The sequence below is a fragment of the Anarhichas minor genome, unplaced genomic scaffold, assembly GCF_050575085.1.
Source record: "Anarhichas minor isolate MPS153535 unplaced genomic scaffold, ASM5057508v1 ptg000014l, whole genome shotgun sequence".
NCBI classification, from domain to species: domain Eukaryota; kingdom Metazoa; phylum Chordata; class Actinopteri; order Perciformes; family Anarhichadidae; genus Anarhichas; species Anarhichas minor.
The window spans coordinates 15,582,082-15,601,064 of record NW_027466460.1 but is presented as its reverse complement, the minus strand read 5'-3'; the positions used below and the strand labels follow the sequence as shown (position 1 = coordinate 15,601,064).

The 18,983-nt window shown below is 40.8% G+C and overlaps 3 protein-coding genes across 5 annotated transcripts; 2 read left to right on the top strand and 1 right to left on the bottom strand.

Moving 5' to 3' along the window:
- The first annotated feature begins 1,276 nt into the window (after positions 1–1,276).
- LOC142949931 (selection and upkeep of intraepithelial T-cells protein 6-like) lies at positions 1,277–5,114 on the top strand. Its single transcript, XM_076091824.1, has 4 exons — positions 1,277–2,373; positions 2,463–2,540; positions 2,936–3,037; positions 3,644–5,114. Exons 1-4 carry the CDS (start codon positions 1,983–1,985, stop codon positions 3,775–3,777), a joined length of 705 nt encoding a protein of 234 aa, XP_075947939.1. The 5' UTR covers positions 1,277–1,982; the 3' UTR covers positions 3,778–5,114.
- Positions 5,115–6,885: 1,771 nt separating this feature from the next.
- Positions 6,886–9,871, bottom strand: LOC142949905 (E3 ubiquitin-protein ligase TRIM21-like). 3 transcript variants are annotated; one of them, XM_076091781.1, is made up of 2 exons: positions 9,745–9,871; positions 6,886–8,972 (listed from the first exon to the last, which is right to left on the bottom strand). In XM_076091781.1, exon 2 carries the CDS (start codon positions 8,961–8,963, stop codon positions 7,326–7,328), a length of 1,638 nt encoding a protein of 545 aa, XP_075947896.1. In that variant the 5' UTR covers positions 8,964–8,972; positions 9,745–9,871; the 3' UTR covers positions 6,886–7,325. The 3 variants fall into 3 exon arrangements, with proteins under 3 accessions (XP_075947896.1, XP_075947897.1, XP_075947898.1); XM_076091782.1 differs by having other exon boundaries at positions 9,702–9,858; XM_076091783.1 differs by lacking the exon at positions 9,745–9,871 and adding an exon at positions 9,326–9,701.
- A 403-nt stretch (positions 9,872–10,274) lies between these two features.
- On the top strand, positions 10,275–17,281 carry LOC142949895 (uncharacterized). The gene is made up of 14 exons (XM_076091761.1): positions 10,275–10,376; positions 10,454–10,558; positions 11,249–11,347; positions 11,963–12,005; positions 12,120–12,536; positions 13,788–13,932; positions 14,037–14,341; positions 14,473–14,695; positions 14,797–14,913; positions 15,024–15,157; positions 15,278–15,475; positions 15,588–15,778; positions 15,956–16,174; positions 16,360–17,281. Exons 4-14 carry the CDS (start codon positions 12,001–12,003, stop codon positions 16,761–16,763), a joined length of 2,358 nt encoding a protein of 785 aa, XP_075947876.1. The 5' UTR covers positions 10,275–10,376; positions 10,454–10,558; positions 11,249–11,347; positions 11,963–12,000; the 3' UTR covers positions 16,764–17,281.
- The last annotated feature ends 1,702 nt before the right edge of the window (positions 17,282–18,983 follow it).

The window sequence follows — 18,983 nt, the reverse complement described above, 5'->3', positions numbered from 1 at the left end:
TTAATGTACTTAATTATTTTTTTTAAAATTGTAACTGTAAAGCTAAGAGGGAGAACAAAATAAGTCCATTCGATTTTTTATATTTTATTTTTTTTTGTTATTTATAATTTCCATCTTTGTTTTTCTGTTTACTTTTTTAAGTGAATTCATTTTTTGTAGTTTTTTGCAGTGAAAGCTCTGATTGTTTAAAATGTCTCTAGTTCAGTTAAAGAGAGAGAAGAAGAGACGGTGGGTGTTACTCATAGAGAGACTCTTAAACCCGCCAAAAAGTACATTTTGGAAACGCCCACAGCTCCTCTCAGCCAATGAGGTCCGCCGGAAACCCCAAACCGGCGGGAAATGATTGTAAGGGAGACACTGGTTACGATTTGCAGCTTCTCGAGCATGAGAGCTTCACTCAGTCTCTCTCAGGTAAAACACTTTAATCCTTAGTTTATATAAAGCAATGTGCAACAGGGTTTGACTGAACTTTGTAGGTAAAACTTATTTACGAGGATTTTGCTTAATAAGTTAAGATTTTTTATTTATTATTTATTTAAATTAATGTGAGTTATAAAGATGTGTTGACGCACCTCGTGCGTTTATTTTATGAAATATGAATACGCGCTCGTAGAACTGTAGATTTGACGTTTGTAGAGGGATAAACTGCTTAAATACCAACAATATATATTTTAAAGTATTGAAGCTGACTTATTGTTTCACACCTCAAATTTGGGGGAAATGTTCTAAATTAACTGCAAAGTCCTAATAAATCACTTGTTTAATCATCATTCAATAATAATAATACAAAACTTTTCTGTGCAAAACGCTCGATATACAGAACTAAAATAAATACACATGGTAAAATTAAATGCAGTTTTAATACTATAACAGTCCTTCAGTCAACCTGCATGTTGTATCTTTTGTATTACTGTTAAACTGAATTGTATTAAACCGAGATATTTTTATTTTAGTCAACCTGCACTGATATAAATGTAGACAATAAAATGACCGCACAGTTTAATTAAAACATTTTAAAAACCGTTTAAACAGAAACTGTATGTCCCAATCTCCACACTAAAAAAAAAAAACTAACTGCTGTGAAGTCTGACCGTTTTCAGGAAGTCACACATACTTCCGGTTACATCCATAGCGCGACATTTTCGAAGCGAAATATTTCCCGCGTAACAAGTCTCACTAAAGCCGTGCAACAACACGTTTGTTTTTAAAGCGCGACAGTCTGTATTTAAAATGATCGTGACAGTGATCACTTTACTCGGTATTCTTCACTTTGCTGCCGGTAAGTTTACATCTTGACTCTCGAAAAACAATAAAGTAAATAAAAACTACGTTGTTACTGTTCGGAGACTTCTTCGGCTACAGTCGTACTTAGCATTAGCATGGTAAGCCTAACCTCGGTAGTGTTTGCTCGATTTAAGTTTTGACGCGTTTGACCCAAACATCACAATAACATGAATAAGTGTCGCTATTTAAAGCTTGTTTTGTTTGATATTGTCGAGACTTTCTTGAGCTTTTAGTCTTATTTCAATGCGTCGAAGTGTTTGATCTTTATGTCACTTTTTTCCTAGCTGTGGTGTTGGTGGTGACATGATGTTCATGTACAATAAAGCTAATAAATCCAGTATAACAACACAGACGACAGCACAAGACCTGTTTGATTTGGAGAGAACCCTTTGGAGCTGATTTAGTTTAGTTTTAGTGTAAATGTAATAATCTATTTAATCCAGCGTCACTCATGTGTTTTAACTTAATAGTTTAAAATGTATGAAACATTTCAGGAGACTCAAAGCAGTGTGGTTGGATAATATTGATTAAATTAGTGGATTTATTTTCTTACACTACTTTACTTGGCATCAGGTGGAAATGTTGGCATACTGAAGTCTTTCTGGTTTAGTCTGCGTCCTCTTTTCTTATCACACTTTTGTGTCGATCACAAAGTTGGACTGTAAACACCTGGACTGTGCAACGTGAATGCTGAGAAGATGTCTGTTCTCGAGGCTTTCAAACTGTCTAAACATCATGTTTGTCTCACAGGAGGGTCTCGTGCCGTTTGCCCGACGCAGCCGATCAAGGTGGTTGAAGGTGAGAATGTTGCTCTTCACTCTGGTCTGGATCCCCCGGTCAACTTGTCTCGTTACACGGTGGATTGGAGGAGAGTTGACAACCAGCAGGTCGTCTACGTCTATCGACATGGACGGGACGACCTTGATCCAGTGGTGGATCAATACAGAGGCAGGACCACCATCAATCATGAAGCTCTGAGCAGAGGAATCATGACCCTCAAGATCTCCTCAGCCAACCTGTCCGACAGCGGATCATACAAATGCTTTGTCCCAAAACTGAAGGCCTGGTGTGAGGTCCAGCTCATCGTTGGTAAGCAGTTTAAAGGTCAGCTCAGGATTCAAGATTCATATAATGAACCTGCAAATAATGAATAACTGTGTTTGTGTCGTTTGAATCAGACGAGAAAGAGACAAAGACAGATGTTTCCAGCACAACTGGACCTGCAGTAGAAGAAGAACCAGAGTCAGAAGATCATGGTAAATGTCTTTCTGAATCGCTCTTTAGGAAACTTTGATTCACTTTATTCTACGGCGTCTTTGAACACAAGACCGTCTGACTGGAGGTTGTGTCTAAATTTAGTTTTTTAAAGGCTGGCTTTTTTCTAATCTTGAGAAATATGTGTAGCAAATTGTGACTACGATCTACATTTACTTGTTTATTTGTCATACAATGAAATCAGCTAGAGTACTCAACAGAAAAACCCAGCCCAGTGTTGCCATGTCTTGTTTACAGAAGTAAATTACAGAATGAACGATGTGGATGACAAAATGATGGACATGAAATGATTCTATTCATGATTCTTGACAGTAACATCTGTTACGTGACACGGCATCACCTTGACCCTTCAACATCTCCTCTGATATTCTTTCAGGTGGAAACAGGGAGGTCGGCCGTGCTGCTGTCATCTCCACTGTTGTCGTCCTTCTCTGCGTTCTCGTTGTTGTTTTTCTGGTTCTGAGGAGCAGAGCGACGCGTGAGTTACAAAAACAAACTCCTGCTTCCCGGCTTTTTATCATCGTCATTTAAAGTCTTGATGGGTGTTTAAAGTCACTGTGAGGAACTTTTAACGGGAGAACCAGAACCAGGACTGAGCAGTAAAATTAGAGGTTTTCTAAAGGGACTCTGGTGAATGCAAACACGACCACTTTCATCTGCAGGGAAACCCCCAAATCAACAAAAAAATGTAATTCTTTGTAGTAACTTTAATCAAGCAAGGTTACCAGTGAAACAAGTTGGTTTTGCTATATTTTACTCTATTATATGTTTAATTTGTGTTGCTTTGTAGCTGCAAACACTGTAGTTTTGTCTCTACATATCAAGATTTATATAATGAACCTGCAAATAATGAATAACTGTGTTTGTGTCATTTGAATCAGGAAAAGGGACAAATATAATATAAATGTGGATAATAATAATAATAATAATAAAAGCACGGTCCAGGTTTAACCACGATTCATGGAAACCTGCGAGGCGAGAAAGCTCAATGACTCTTGGGAGATGTAAGATGTGTGTTTGTTGTCTCTACTTCCTTAAACAAGCTCCTTTATAACATGTCACAAACTGGTTTTCTTTCTCTCAGAGGATCGGATGGAGATGCTCCCCGGACAGAAGGAGCCAAAACAAAATGGACGTCACCTTGAATCAAACACCCAAAGAGCAGAAAGGGACGGTGACCAGGAGGAACCTGCAGCGACCGGTTTGCTAAACGTCTGAGAGGTGAAAGTGATGGTCGGCGGCCCGACTGCTGACCATCACATCACCGAGCTGAAAGCGCGCTTAAAGCTTTTTAGAGACCAAAATAAAACGGTGAACCTCCCCACATGAGCTAGTAAACAAACGTATTACCGGTTGGACACAACAGAAATAAATGAGTCCATTTGGTCCAGACACAGTATGGGAAAAGGAAAAGTCACAAATGTTCTGAGCTGGTCAACACAATCCTATTAACTGGACGGACTAGCGGAGAATCAAGACCTCCGCCAAGGCCAAATGCACAATCATGCAACGTTAACGAAAGTGAAAAATTAGTGTATCCGCCCCTCGATTGAGACCCCCCTCCATATGTGAATGGGTTCTTCCTCTGCCTTTACTTCACCCTTCCACCAAGTTTCATGAAAATTGGGCCAGTGTATTTTTGGTGAAATTTGCTGCAGAGTTTACGTTCTCAGGATGAATTGTTTCAGCCGCTGTGCTCCTCTGACTTTTCTTCTCTAGCGCCATCATCAGGTCAATGTCTTGCTTTGTTTTGTGACCAAATACCTGCAAAACTACGGACATGTAGCCTCAGCTTTGCTTTGTGTTTGTTGCTAGTTAGCCAGTGTTAGCATGCTAACATGCCAAAATACAGTCATGTTAAACATCAGCATGCTAGCTTTTTCATTCTAAGCATGTTAGCATGCTGATGTTAGCATTTAGCTCAGAGCACCACTGTGTCTTAGTAAAGATGCTATCAGGGCTCTAATTGATCTCAGGACACAAGTACATATCATATTGTTACTGTACACTGATATTGCACTTTTGGTTGCCCACAGGAGGTGTTATAGTTGTTGACCAATACATTGATCAACACTTAAAGTCCAGTTTATTAGGTACAACTAAAGCTAACCTGTTTGCACTCCAAATATCTTTCACTTTAACACAATTCAACAGCACCACAAACTACTGTACATCTCCTCAAAAACAAAACCTGAGCATTGCAACCTACATGAAGGAGGGATTTACTGCAGGACTGTTGTATTATACTGCATTAGTTTTAACTAGCTGTACCTAATAAACTGGCTCTACAGAAGCAATAGTGACCCAGAACAAAACAGGGTACTTTTTACTGTTTTTTAAAAATATTGTCACTAATATTGTGCCTTAAATTATTATAAAGTGCCATTATAGAAAGTAACTCCGTGCACTTACTCATGTACTGTACTTGCAATTGTTTCCATTTTGTTTAACTTTATACTTCTACTCCACTTCATTTGTCCCTCATTATTTTCTTCCTTCCTGTTTAGTATGAGTCGTGTATCTCCAGATGTGTTCATGTTGAATAATTGGAATAAACTGAACGATGAAATATTCCTTAAAATGCTGCTTCTTCTTTAGATAAACTGTTTAAAAAGCATCGTCACAACATCCAAACACAGTTTCACATGACGGCCAACATGTTGAACATTTAAATAGCTCTGAACAGGTGAGCTTCTCTGGAAGGACAGAGGATGTTTTTAAGAGATGCTCACAGCGACTTCATCTTCTGAGGAAACGTAGTGTTCTTGGTGTCAGTCAGCACATTTTTAGTCCTAAACTATTGTTGAGAGTGATTCAACTCTTCACCTTCCTGCCTGGTACGGTCTCCTGAACTGTAGATCTCTGTCACGGTTTTGAATCAGAATCAGCTTTATTGTCCATGTATGCAGATACAAATACATGGAATTTGACTCCAGTTTTCACTTTGGTCTCAACGTACATACACAAGTTTACAAATAAAGAAGAAAAATGTAAAAAATAAACAAGGGCAACAAAAAAAGTAGAACAGATGTAAGTATAAACATTAAATGACTCTGTACAATATAAATATATATCCAAAAGTATATATATATTTATATATGAACATAAACAACGACAGTGGAATTGAGGTTATAGTGCAAACAGAGGTAGTAGTGCAGTATGACAGCAGTAGGAAGCTGTTCCTGTGTGGTGGTTTTGGCGTACAGAGCTCTGTAGCGCCCTCCAGAGGGGAGGAGTTGGAACAGCTTGTGTCCAGGGTGTGAAGGGTCTGCAGTGATCTTTCCAGCCCGTTTCCTGACTCTGGAGGTGTACAGGTCCAGGATGGAGGGCAGGCTGGAACCAATGATCCTCTCTGCAGACCTGACAGTCCGTTGTAGTCTGTTCCTGTCCTGTTTGGTGGCCGATACAAACCACACAGAGATGGAAGAGCAGAGAACAGACTGGATGATGGTGGAGTAGAACAGAATCAGCAGCTCCTGAGGCAGGTTGAACTTCCTGATCTGTAGTAAGTAAAGTTAACTTGAGAATTCCTGAGTAAAAATTACAAAGAATGTCTGAATGGAGATTGTTCCCTATCTTCTTTTAAGTGAATGAGTTTAATGTAAATCTCCTCGTCCTCTCTCCTCTGGTAGGTTCACAGTGTAATCTCTGTAATCTCATCATCTCATCTTCATGCTGAACTAAAGTTACCAATGAAAGAGTTCTTCAGTCTTTACTTTATTTATTTTATTTATGCTGGTTGTTAGAAACAGAAAACCTGAGATGTAGTACAGTAAAAAGTACAATACGTACCTCTGAGATGTAGTACAGTAAAAAGTACAATACGTACCTCTGTGATGTAGTACAGCAAAAAGTACAATACGTACCTCTGAGATGTAGTACAGCAAAAAGTACAATACGTACCTCTGAGATGTAGTACAGTAAAAAGTACAATACGTACCTCTGTGATGTAGTACAGTAAAAAGTACAATATGTACCTCTGAGATGTAGTACAATATGTACCTCTGTGATGTAGTACAGTAAAAAGTACAATACGTACCTCTGTGATGTAGTACAGTAAAAAGTACAATAAGTACCTCTGAGACGTAGTACAATAAAAAGTAGCATAAAGTGCAAATACATAAAGTATCTCAAAATACAAATCCAGTTCAAAGTCTCTTTGTTTTTATTCTCTTGAGGATTTGTTCACTTTGTTCCGGCTATAAAACATTCTGCAGAGAGGACGACTGTATGAAATACTAACAACACGATACTAAACTCTTCTTCTCTGGTCACAGCAGCTGAATGTTTTATTATTAGATTTTGTTGATTCATTTTTTACAAATATGAATAAATAATTCATCTTTTATTGAGCCCTAAAAACACAGCAGACAGAGACCTCTTGATGCTGCTGTTGATTCAGAAATGATGAAAACTAAAACCCTGAAACACCTTTTATTAAACAAAAGAATAAGTGTTACATGACTTTATCCAATAATGTGTGTCAGTAATCATAATGTATTATATAAATGCTTCTTATTCCTGAGTACATTGTTTTTGATGATTCAACAGTCTTGAAGGCAGGTTATGCAGTTATTAGAATGAATTAGACGACATTATATAATATCAATCAGTGGCTTAATGTCTGTGTGTTGGAGTAGAAATACATTTACAGACAAAGAGAAAAAAAACATCAAAATCAATAAAGTTTACACCGTAAATCACCAATAATATAGATTTGTTACATTAAATGAAAGAGTCTCTCTGTAGAAGATCAAGTGTTTGTTCTACTCAGTGTGATTGACAGGAGAGATGATCAGAGGAGCAGAGTTTTTACCACCAGCATTAAGACCAGGACCAAAGTATGGGTAGAGTTTCTCAGTGAAGCAGCAGCCAGTAAAGGAGTAGATAAGAGCTGCAGCATCAACGTCATAGAAGGAGACCAGACCCTCCTCATAATCCACAAACACCCCCACCTTCTGAGGCTGAGACTTCAGAGAGAGACGGACTGGAGGGTCAGTAAGAGCAGAGTACTGATTCTCATTAATCAAACATATCGTCCAGTAACCTTTCTGAGGAGTCAGTGTGATGATTCCCTTCCTGGTGATCGACTCTCTGACCACTCCTAAAGTCCACCACGTCTTCCCTTTAACCTGAACCTCAAAGTAAAATCTTCCTGAAGAGAAACTCTGCTTTGCTAAAACAATAACACAACAATCAAATCTCTCTGGATTGTTTGGTAGATTCTTCTCTACGTCACCATGTTTAACTTGTTTTCCATCATCAGACAGGATGAGAGTAGGATGTGCTGTATCAGGATCAAGTGTCACATCTACTGCAGACTGCTGGACCCTCTTCAGCTTGGCCTCAAACAGCTTCTTCGTGTGTTTACTGAGCGTCTCCTCCAGCTGGTTCACAGCTCTCACCACAGTCCCCTCATGTGAAGGTGGACTGACTCTGACTCCTGTCCAGTTCTTGGTGGCTGGAGCAGTGTTCAGGGTCCTGAAGCTCTGGAGGAGGTGGAGGTGGTCTTCAGTGTGTGAGAGCTGAACCACCTCAGTGCTTCTCTTCTTCAGCTCAGAGATTTCCTGTTCCAGCTCTTTGATGAAGCCTTCAGCCTGTTTCTCTGTCTTTCTCTGCTTCTCTTTGATCGTGTCGATGAGCTCGGCCTGGCTTCTCTCAACAGACTCCTTCAGAGCGGTGAAGACCTGAACACCATCTGCTATCTCTCTGTCTGCATCTTCCTCACTGAGCTCCACTGAGTGTTTGATCTCCTGAATCTTCACTCGTCTCTTCTGGATCATCTGCTGGATTTCAGTCTCAGTCTTCCCCAGCTCAGCCTTCTTTCCTTCATATTCTTCTTTCAGAGGAACAACATCATGTGTCTTGTGGTCTAAAACAATGCAGAGCATGCAGACACACATCTGGTCGGTCTTACAGAACAGCTCCAGAGGTTTATCGTGCTTCGTACACATCCTGTCTTCCAGGTTCTCCACAGGGTCGATCAGCTGATGTCTTTTCAGGCCTGACATTGTCAGATGAGGCTCCAGGTGAGTCTCACAGTAGGAGGCCAGACACACCAGGCAGGACTTCAGGGCCTTCAGTTTGGTTCCAGTGCAGACGTCACAGGGAACTTCTCCTGGTTTGGACTCTTGTTGCTCTGAGCTGCTGGCTTTCTGTTGAGCTGACTGTCTGAACTGAGCAGCCATCTCAGAGATGAAAGTGTTGACCTGCAGCTCAGGTCTGGTGTAGAAAAGCTTTTTACAGTTGGGACACTGAGTCTGGACATTAACGTTCCAGTGTTGAGTGATGCAGGCTTTACAGAAGTTGTGTCCACATGGTATGGTGACTGGATCAGTGAACACATCCAGACAGATGGAGCACAGAAACTGATCTTCAGTCAGCAGACAGCTGGCAGCAGACATATCTACACTCTGAGGACAACAAGTGTGAGAAAACAAACTGTGATCACATCTTCAGCAGCAGCAACAGTGTGTGTCAGGTATTGTTTTCACATTGTGTGTCTCTGTGTGTCATCATGGTAGAATGTGTCCTGGAGACACCTACTGTAGAGGAACATTACAGAAGAGGGTTTGAGTACTTTAGAAAGGTGCTCACTAAATAGAATTTAAACACACAGAGTGATCCTCCATCACTGTCACATCACATATTAAATAATAATACTGCTACCCTGCTGCTTATATATTATCAGAGTGAATTTATATCGTTTGTAAGGAGCCGAATCATTTTAATTCCACTTATATTGAACACATTACTATTTACTGACATGTTTGGACCTCAGGTTGAATGTGAGGTGAACTTCCTGTCTGAGTCGAGCTGAAGTGTTTGAGTTGAAACACAGTAAATATTATCAGCTGAACTTCCTCACAAAGACAGACAGCAGGAACTACAGAGACAGAGACGTTTAGAGGAAAGGCTTTACAGTTCAAGGATGTTTACCAAAGTACAGAACAGTTATGTAAGTTATAACACATCAATGTTGTTCCTCTATACTCAATAAATACATCCACACATTACATCAGATGCTGTTCTCTGTGTTTGGACAATCCAAAGGGAGCAGCAGCTAGGCTAGTTAGCTTCTAGCAGGCCTAGCTTATCTGCTGCTACTTTGTTCTTTGTTATGGATCCTGGTTTGAACTCACTTTTGACCAAATGTTGAGTTTCTCTGTAGAACAGTGAACTCACCAGAGTTTGTCGGAGACTCTGTTGTTGAGAAGAAGCTGCTGGATTCAGTTGAATGTTTCTTTAGAGAGAAACAGAGAGACTTGTCTCGACTGCAGCTCTGCTGTCGCTCAGACTAACTTTCACTTCAGGAAAAGTATTTTTAAACTAAAAACTAGAGAGCGCTAGAGAGCCTCAAACACTGGATGATGTGACAGAGGGAGCGCTCCTCAAAGTCACGACGAGCCGGCTCTCTGCCGCGTGACGGACGTGCAACGTAAACTTGCACAACCTCAGCGAAACTCGCATCAAAGAGTGAAACTAGGCAGCGCTGATCAAACATGAATCAATAATCTGTAACTGCATGGCCTTTTTATCGCCTCAAATGTTCTCAAAACATATGTTAGTCTAGTGTTTACCAGTAAAATGTCTTTCTCGAGCCAAAATAAGCACCGCCCCACCGGGCTATTCAGAGGAGGAAAAGCACCGCACCACGAGGGAAATCACTACCAACCAATTTCACAGTAGACCTGCTTCTCTTCGCTGCATGGAGTTGATCCTGGAGGTGATACTTTTAATTCTCCAATTCAACTTATTTATAATAGAAAAAACGCGTGACCCGCTTCCGGTCTGCTTGACTTCCGCCGCTGTTGCAGGTATGCAAGAGTGCTGCCGTATTGTTTCTGTAAGTCGTGCTGTTCTGGTGTTATATTGTCTTTCTGTGGTTTTGTAGACAATCTCTTGGGCTGTGCAGGATGAGGGGAGCCACTGACCGACTTAATTATGAAGTTTCTTGTAACTTTCCTGATTATTTGTCTGTTTCCTCAAACTATTCTGGGTGAGTTTGCATCGTTCACTACTTCATAGCTCCGGCTTCTTTATGACAATCTGTTGTTGGTGTACTTCAGTGGCGGGCCGTGCATGTTATACCTGGGCCTTCACTCGTACAAATGAAGCTCAACACAGGTACACTAACTGCAGAGTGCAGAGACATGAATACCCGCATACTCGCGCGTCTTCTTGTTGCTGTGCACCGGCTAAATGTGTCCCCAGCGCAACATAGGACACAACAATAGTTCGTATCACATATAAAACCAAATTAATATTCATAAAAACAAGTTGTACAAATAATAATATATAAACAAGCATATTAAAGCTACTGCAGATGTGAAAACAAAAGCAGTTCACTTACCAAAGCTGCAGTTTACTATTTAAAGACAAAGTCCATCCTCCTTTCTTTATTAATAAAGAGTTTAATACCACGGTTGTACAGAACAAATTTTTAACAAATTAAAAAACATTCAATGTTCAAAGCCATAATATCTAAAAAGTTGAAACTGCCTGAAGGTTTTATTCACCAATATATGTGACATTCACAAAAAGCAGTAAAAGTAAAATACTTAAATGTGGTTGAAATATGACACATTTTGCAGATTAAAGGGTAAACTACTCAAACTAATGAACATGTGCTTATGTTTTTAGATTGTGATGTTATGTTTGACAGCTATTGTATTGTGCCATTTTGCAGGAAAGTGACTTTAGGGTGACCTCGGATGAGGAAGACCTGCCTGTCCCCTACCTCGGTGTCCCTCCTCCTCCTCCTCTTCCAGAAGAGGATGTAGAAAATGTAAGACATACCCTGTAACATCATCTATTTTATTCAGAAATATATATGCAGTTTTTTTGTTCGTTTTTTCTTCTATAGTATTTTGCAGACGACAAGGAAGAAGAGGGAAATGTATAAAGTTCTTTTTTAAATGAAGTTAGCATTTGTTTTGAAATAGTGTTGTTCTGAACTCAAATACAAGTTGAAATTCTTAATCCTGACTTGAAAACATAGCAAACTCAAAAAACAAGTATTTTTGCAATATAGCTCTTTCACTTGCTCAGCAATAGTTACAAATGGTTGTCGGTTTGAGATGGCCTCATTGGAATGTACACTATGGACATGCTAACTTGGCTGGCAACATCTCTTGTTATGCTTAATGACTGAGTTCATCATCCATCAAGCAAATGACTTCAGCGCCTCCCGTTACCTGACAATGGCCCAACCCCATCTCACCTGAAAGTGTCTTCATTGGTCCATTCCATGTACAGCTATCATGACATCACAATAGGGTTTTTGTGCTAGATGTTTCTCTATATATATACAGGAGGCAAACGCAATATAGGTCACTGTGTTTTTCTAACAGAGACTATTTTGCTGCTTTTGCCGGATTTCTCCTAACTTATTTCTTTCCAGATTACTGATTCCATTTGAGAGTGTCTGAACAAGCTAAGATGAGGTAAGATTTGCTCGTGTCATTGATGTTCCCTTCAGTGCATTTTTCTGCATTTTGAGTTTAAGAATTCCTTATTTCAATGTTGTTAATGTCTATCTTTTTGTCATTATCTTGAAGGTCTGCTAAACACAACATGGTGCACTGCCTGAAGTGCAACAAGCCGCAGGTGTGCATCTCTGTCCATCTCAGGAGGGTGTGCATGAAGAGAAACACACCAGAAGAAAGGGCGACTGAGCTGCAGAAGATGAAGTCCTCCAGCCGGAAGTGGGTCCGGGAATCCAGGACTTGGGATTACAAGTTTCTGTGCCGGATCGTGCCACACAAGCCCAGCCGTTTAGCGCTGTTGAAGGAGTTCCTTGAGCGGGGCTTCTTGGTGAACAACCAGCCACATGAGGCTGACTTGGACTTGGCTGATGCCCCTGCTTCCACCTCAGCAACTGCTACTGCTAGCACCTCCGAGCCAGATTCCAGCAACCAGTCCTCTCCCTCTTCTTCTGATCGAGATGGAGGGCCAAGTGACCCTACATGGCAAAAGTAAGTACACTAAATCACACGTGTTATGGGCGTGGTGGAAAAACTATTCAATTAGTACAGAGTGAGTCCTATAATACTGAAACAAGAAACATTGAGGAAAGAAGTTTGTCTTTAAAGTATTTATTCTCTGCGCAGAGAAGGCTTCACCGTCATACTGACTGCAACACAGTCCGCAGAGGATGAGCCAAGAATCCAGTGTCTCTCTTGCTCTTAAGCATCTTAGCACACAGTAGGGGGGGGGCATCAGGTATTTACATTACAACAACTGATCAGCAGATCAGCAGTTTCAAGCTCCCCATTCACACCTCCAGTCACCCCCTTCCCCTTCTGAGCCTTGTCACACAAAGAGGTCTTTCTTTGTTACCCTTGATTATCCCTGGGAATCTTCACACCCAAACATTCTCTGTTTAGACTGCAACCCCCATTGAGTCACTCCCTCTTATCAAAGCAAAGGCAGAGATAACCCATAATATGGTCCTGTTACCGCTCTCTTAGGTACACAATCATATGTCACATATATAGTTGTGTTAGTGAGTAAGGCACATAAACTAAATCACAGTAGAAATGTACTAGCACACTAACATTTTCTATCACATGGGCTACAAACAATGCTCTTTTTAGTCATAATTTCATTCATTCTCAAATAATTTTTTCAATGTGCATATCACTCCTGATCTTTGTATATTTGCTAGAAAATGTTGAAAATGACCCAAAATACTAAGTTAACAATATGTTTAACTAAGCACTAAGGACAGCATGCATCTCAAAGTCAAACGTATGAATGAATGAATAAAAGCAGCCTTGTTTTCATGTCATCAAAGTTGAAAACTCGGGTGATCATTGTATTTTGACGTCTCCAATTCTCAATGATGTCGACATAGGCCAGAGGTCAGTAGGAAATCACAGCCAAAGCCCAATCAGCTGCTCATCTCTCATTCCCAGCACACACTATGAACACAGTGTGAAAGTAGTCAAAGTGTGGCTCTCATACAGATACAAATTAAAAGCTTCCCCCCTCTGGTAGTCGGGGGGGGAGGGGAGGGTTCATTAGCATCTTTAACATTGTGGCCTCTAAATGTTAGCGTTGAATGCTATCTCTGTCTCAGTGTGTATTGTCTTGTATGAAACAGGTATAATTGAAGGCAAGTCTTGAATGAAACCAGTAACACTGTCTGCAACCTATTCTTTTTTACAAGATATGATTTCGGATTACCTTTTTTATTTATTTCTATATATCTTTTTATTTTACAGAAATCCTCCAGCTGTGACGACAAGTGTGCGGGTGAAGATGAGAGCGGCCGGTCTGTACAACAAATTTTCCGATGACACGGAGCTCATCGTAGACTTTAAGAAGTTCCTGTTCGAAGACTTGAATGTCCCCAACTGCCGACAGGAGGTACGATCTCTTCACACTTCAGTTCTCAGGACACCAATTTCAACGTCTAGTTTCTCATCAAGATATTAATGCTGACATTTCTTTCTCATCATTCTTCTTCAAAGGTTGACAATGTATCGCGTTTCCTGCGCTATATGCAGCCGACTGGGGATGTGCCGACTCTGGACTTCCTAAAAAAGAGCACCGAGACCAGAGACTTTTTCCAAGCTCTAAAACGCACAGACATGACTGCATTGACAGTACTCAATTACATAAAGGGCATCCTCCGGTTTGTTGATTACCTGAAGACGAGGTTGGACCTGGATGTCACCAACTCTGAATTGCGTAACCAGTGCCAGGCTTACAGTGAGCTGGTTCAGACCCTGAGGAAGCTAATCTCAAAGAGCCATGAGGACGCGATCAATACAAAGTAATTTTTTGACTTTACTATTCATTCTGTACTGTCCTTTTATTAATAATCTTATTGATGTTTACTCCTACAATCTTGAGTGTGTTGCATTTAAAAACCTGACTCTCTTTTTCTCTCTTTTTGTTCTGTAGATACGAGCAGTTAGTGGAGGACACACGCAGCGTTAGAGAGTGCCAGGAGGTTTTGCGAGTTGCGAGGGCAGACTTCCTTCACACCTTTGGGAGGTTCGTCCCGAAAGACGGCGAGGTCTCCGAAGAGGTCTCCAACACAGAAAAGACGACCTACCGATACTACTGCGAAGCGATCATGGTGCTTCGTCACTTTCAGTGCCCAGGAGCAGTGGAAGGCATGACTGTGAGTCTACTGTATTTTAACAGCTTGAAGGAGTCCCCTTGATATGCTGCAATGGATATATGGACATGTATTAATACATTTTCATTTTCATTGTTTTACAGGTGCGCGAGTGGATCGAAAGACGGCCCACTGATGGCATGTTTGTGATTGGCGTCGGTGCGCATGAAACGGCAACTACGCAGGTTGCGGCATTTGCCGTGACGCAAGAGGAGGACGCTGTAAGTTCTGTAGCAGCCAAATTCACTTACCATTGATGTTTAGTATGATACAAAGTGTATATTGCCTACAATCTTTTACAGTCAAGTAATTGTGTTTCTTGTTCCCACAGTGGTTTCAAACGTACTACGAGCACATTCGCCCCGCGTACATCGATGCCCTCGATCCCTGCGATAGATTCTTCATAACGTCAAAAGGCAAACCTGTCCACAGCGTGACGAGTGACCTCTCTCGCCTGCAAGACAGGCATGTAGCTAATTAAATCCATGTGCTGATGTGTAAATGCTGACCCTATCTTATATGTACCATATTAACAGACACAATCAAATCATAGTTAACATTTTATGTCACGTTTTCTTACTGCAGTTACAAGGTGAAACATGCCACCAGCCATGAGGTCAGAAGGGCTGCTAAGACGGAGTCAAATGTAACCTTTACGACCCGCCAGAAGAAGGGTGTGGCCCGTTACATGGCCCACAGTACTGCTGCGGCCAAAGCACACGACGGGATGCTGGTTCCAGAAGCTGTCGTGGAGACATCTGTACTGCTGGGAAAGTTGTCCGGGTAGGTTTCTTTATCTTACACGGACATAACGCATCACAATAACATCTGAGAGTTGTTTACCATGCTGTCCGAATTTGTCATCATGTCAACACTTATTTCCCTCATTTTACAGATATTCTGCAGAGAGAGATGTCCCGTCTTCAGTAAAACACTTTGACGAATTCATCGCTTCATTTCCTGTGACGAATGACGGCAAGCCACCAACGAAGAGGCAGAGGATCGATGCTGGGTTTCCAGACAACCGTACCTTTTATGATAAGTGGCGAGGAGACCAGTATGCCAAGCGAACGCAATATCTGCTGTGTAAGCACTCCAATCTATAAACACGACAATCAAAAAAGAGCTCATTTCATTACATTACAGTCATTTAGCAGAAGCTTTTATCCAAAGCCACTTTTATTTAAAGAACTCAAACCCGGTAACTCATTTAGTGTGACAAATGACTCGCATGACTGAATATATTTGTGTTCTTTCCATCAGCGCAATTCAAACCTCGCAAGCCGTCAGCCAGGAGGGTGTCCAGGCTTATTGAGGAGGAAGGGTGGAAGGCCAACCGCCCCACGGCAGAAGAGATTTTGCAGATCTGGAAGCTGGCCTTCAGAGAAGAAATTGAGGGCGACAAGCAAGTCCTCAAGAGCGTGGCTACGCAGAAGTGGAAAGGAGTTTCCATCAAAAGTTTTGGTGGAGAGAAAGGGCTCGGTAAGAAAACCAACCAATTCATTTTCTTCTTGTAAGAGGAGACACTGAAGTGAGCATTTTAGCATTTTTGGCTAACCTTTAGCTCCGCCCATAACAAAAAGTATTGAACGGTTTACAAATCTGTAATGTTTATGCAGTTGATATTTAGATCTAACTCAAAAATTTCACGTTTTTCTTGATTACAGGAGTGGTTGCCACCAGGCCCTTTTCCAAAGGCGACATTGTATGTGATTACCATGGTGAGGTCATCACAGCTGATGAGGGGAATAAGAAGATGGAGTCCCTTGAAAACCAACCGGGGTACATGTTCTTCTTCAAGTCTGGGGATAGGGCTCTCTGCATCGACGCCCACACCCATCCGTGCAAGTGCCACGCAAATGTAGAGACAGTTGGCAGAAGAATAAATCATTCCTGCAAAAAGCCAAACCTGAAGCCACTTCAGTGTGTCTTGAAGGTGGATGGAGAGGACACTTGTGTGATCCTCTTCAAGACCCTAAGGGACATCAAAGTGGATGAAGAACTTCGGTTTGACTACGGAGTCCAGAGGACGTCCTTTAGCGGAGACGACCTGGAGTGGTTGGATGAATGAGCTTCTGTTGGCTTTCAGCATGCAGGCTTCATCCAGGCTTCAGTGATGCGTGTGTCAGCGCTGAGGTCTTCTCAGTTTACTGGTATTCTTTTGTATTTTTCTTTTTTGATGACACTTTTGAGCAGTTATTTTTGAATGCAGGGTTTTACTTGTAATGGAGTATTTTTTTACATCATTACTGTAAATTGTTACTTTTGCTGATGTGAAGTGAAAAAATTGGACGACTGCTGGATTATTTTTCTGGTCAAATCTATAGAAAGTAACTCAGTGCATGTACTCATGTACTGTACTTAACTTTATACTTCTACTCCACTTCATTCGTCCGTCATTATTTTCTTCCTTCCTGTTTATGAGTCGTGTATCTCCAGATGTGTTCATGTTGAATAATTGGAATAAACTGAACGATGAAATATTCCTTAAAATGCTGCTTCTTCTTTAGATAAATAAACTGTTTAAAAAGCATCGTCACAACATTCAAACACAGTTTCACATGACGGCCAACATGTTGAACATTTAAATAGCTCTGAACAGGTGAGCTTCTCTGGAAGGACAGAGGATGTTTTTAAGAGATGCTCACAGCGACTTCATCTTCTGAGGAAACTTAGTGTTCTTGGTGTCAGTCAGCACATTTTTAGTCCTAAACTATTGTTGAGAGTGATTCAACTCTTCACCTTCCTGCCTGGTACGGTCTCCTGAACTGTAGATCTCTGTCACGGTTTTGAATCAGAATCAGCTTTATTGTCCATGTATGCGGATACAAATACATGGAATTTGACTCCAGTTTTCACTTTGGTCTCAACGTACATACACAAGTTTACAAATAATCAAGAAAAATGTAAACAATTAAACACGGTCAACAAAAAAAGTAGAACAGTATAAACATTTAATGACTATGTACAATATAAATATGTATCCAAAAGTGTGTGTGATACAAATACAACAACGACAGTGGAATTGAGGTTATAGTGCAAACAGAGGTAGTAGTGCAGTATGACAGCAGAAGGAAGCTGTTCCTGTCTGGTGGTTTTGGCGTACAGAGCTCTGTAGCGCCCTCCAGAGGGGAGGAGTTGGAACAGCTTGTGTCCAGGGTGTGAAGGGTCTGCAGTGATCTTTCCTGCCCGTTTCCTGACTCTGGAGGTGTACAGGTCCAGGATGGAGGGCAGGCTGGAACCAATGATCCTCTCTGCAGACCTGACAGTCCGTTGTAGTCTGTTCCTGTCCTGTTTGGTGGCCGATCCAAACCACACAGAGATGGAGGAGCAGAGAACAGACTGGATGATGGTGGAGTAGAACAGAATCAGCAGCTCCTGAGGCAGGTTGAACTTCCTGATCTGTAGTAAGTAAAGTTAACTTGAGAATTCCTGAGTAAAAATTACAAAGAATGTCTGAATGGAGATTGTTCCCTATCTTCTTTTAAGTGAATGAGTTTAATGTAAATCTCCTCGTCCTCTCTCCTCTGGTAGGTTCACAGTGTAATCTCTGTAATCTCATCATCTCATCTTCATGCTGAACTAAAGTTACCAATGAAAGAGTTCTTCAGTCTTTACTTTATTTATTTTATTTATGCTGGTTGTTAGAAACAGAAAACCTGAGATGTAGTACAGTAAAAAGTACAATACGTACCTCTGTGATGTAGTACAATATGTACCTCTGTGATGTAGTACAGTAAAAAGTACAATACGTACCTCTGAGATGTAGTACAGTAAAAAGTACAATACGTACCTCTGTGATGTAGTACAGCAAAAAGTACAATACGTACCTCTGTGATGTAGTACAGCAAAAAGTACAATACGTACCTCTGAGATGTAGTACAGTAAAAAGTACAATACGTACCTCTGAGATGTAGTACAGCAAAAAGTACAATACGTACCTCTGAGATGTAGTACAGTAAAAAGTACAATATGTACCTCTGAGATGTAGTACAATATGTACCTCTGTGATGTAGTACAGTAAAAAGTACAATACGTACCTCTGTGATGTAGTACAGTAAAAAGTACAATACGTACCTCTGTGATGTAGTACAGTAAAAAGTACAATAAGTACCTCTGAGACGTAGTACAATAAAAAGTAGCATAAAGTGCAAATACATAAAGTATCTCAAAATACAAATCCAGTTCAAAGTCTCTTTGTTTTTATTCTCTTGAGGATTTGTTCACTTTGTTCCGGCTATAAAACATTCTGCAGAGAGGACGACTGTATGAAATACTAATAACACGATAC

What these genes read in the sequence shown, in the direction of transcription:
- LOC142949931 (XM_076091824.1), top strand. Translation starts at nt 1,983, where the DNA reads ATGTCTGTTCTCGAGGCTTTCAAACTGTCTAAACATCATGTTTGTCTC. An exon ending in TGAGGTCCAGCTCATCGTTG is followed by an intron (nt 2,374 to 2,462) that starts GTAAGCAGTTTA and finishes CGTTTGAATCAG; the next exon opens with ACGAGAAAGAGACAAAGACA. An exon ending in ACCAGAGTCAGAAGATCATG is followed by an intron (nt 2,541 to 2,935) that starts GTAAATGTCTTT and finishes ATATTCTTTCAG; the next exon opens with GTGGAAACAGGGAGGTCGGC.
- LOC142949905 (XM_076091781.1), bottom strand. Translation starts at nt 8,963, where the DNA reads ATGTCTGCTGCCAGCTGTCTGCTGACTGAAGATCAGTTTCTGTGCTCC.
- LOC142949895 (XM_076091761.1), top strand. An exon ending in TGACGCAAGAGGAGGACGCT is followed by an intron (nt 14,914 to 15,023) that starts GTAAGTTCTGTA and finishes TTGTTCCCACAG; the next exon opens with TGGTTTCAAACGTACTACGA. An exon ending in CTGCTGGGAAAGTTGTCCGG is followed by an intron (nt 15,476 to 15,587) that starts GTAGGTTTCTTT and finishes CTCATTTTACAG; the next exon opens with ATATTCTGCAGAGAGAGATG.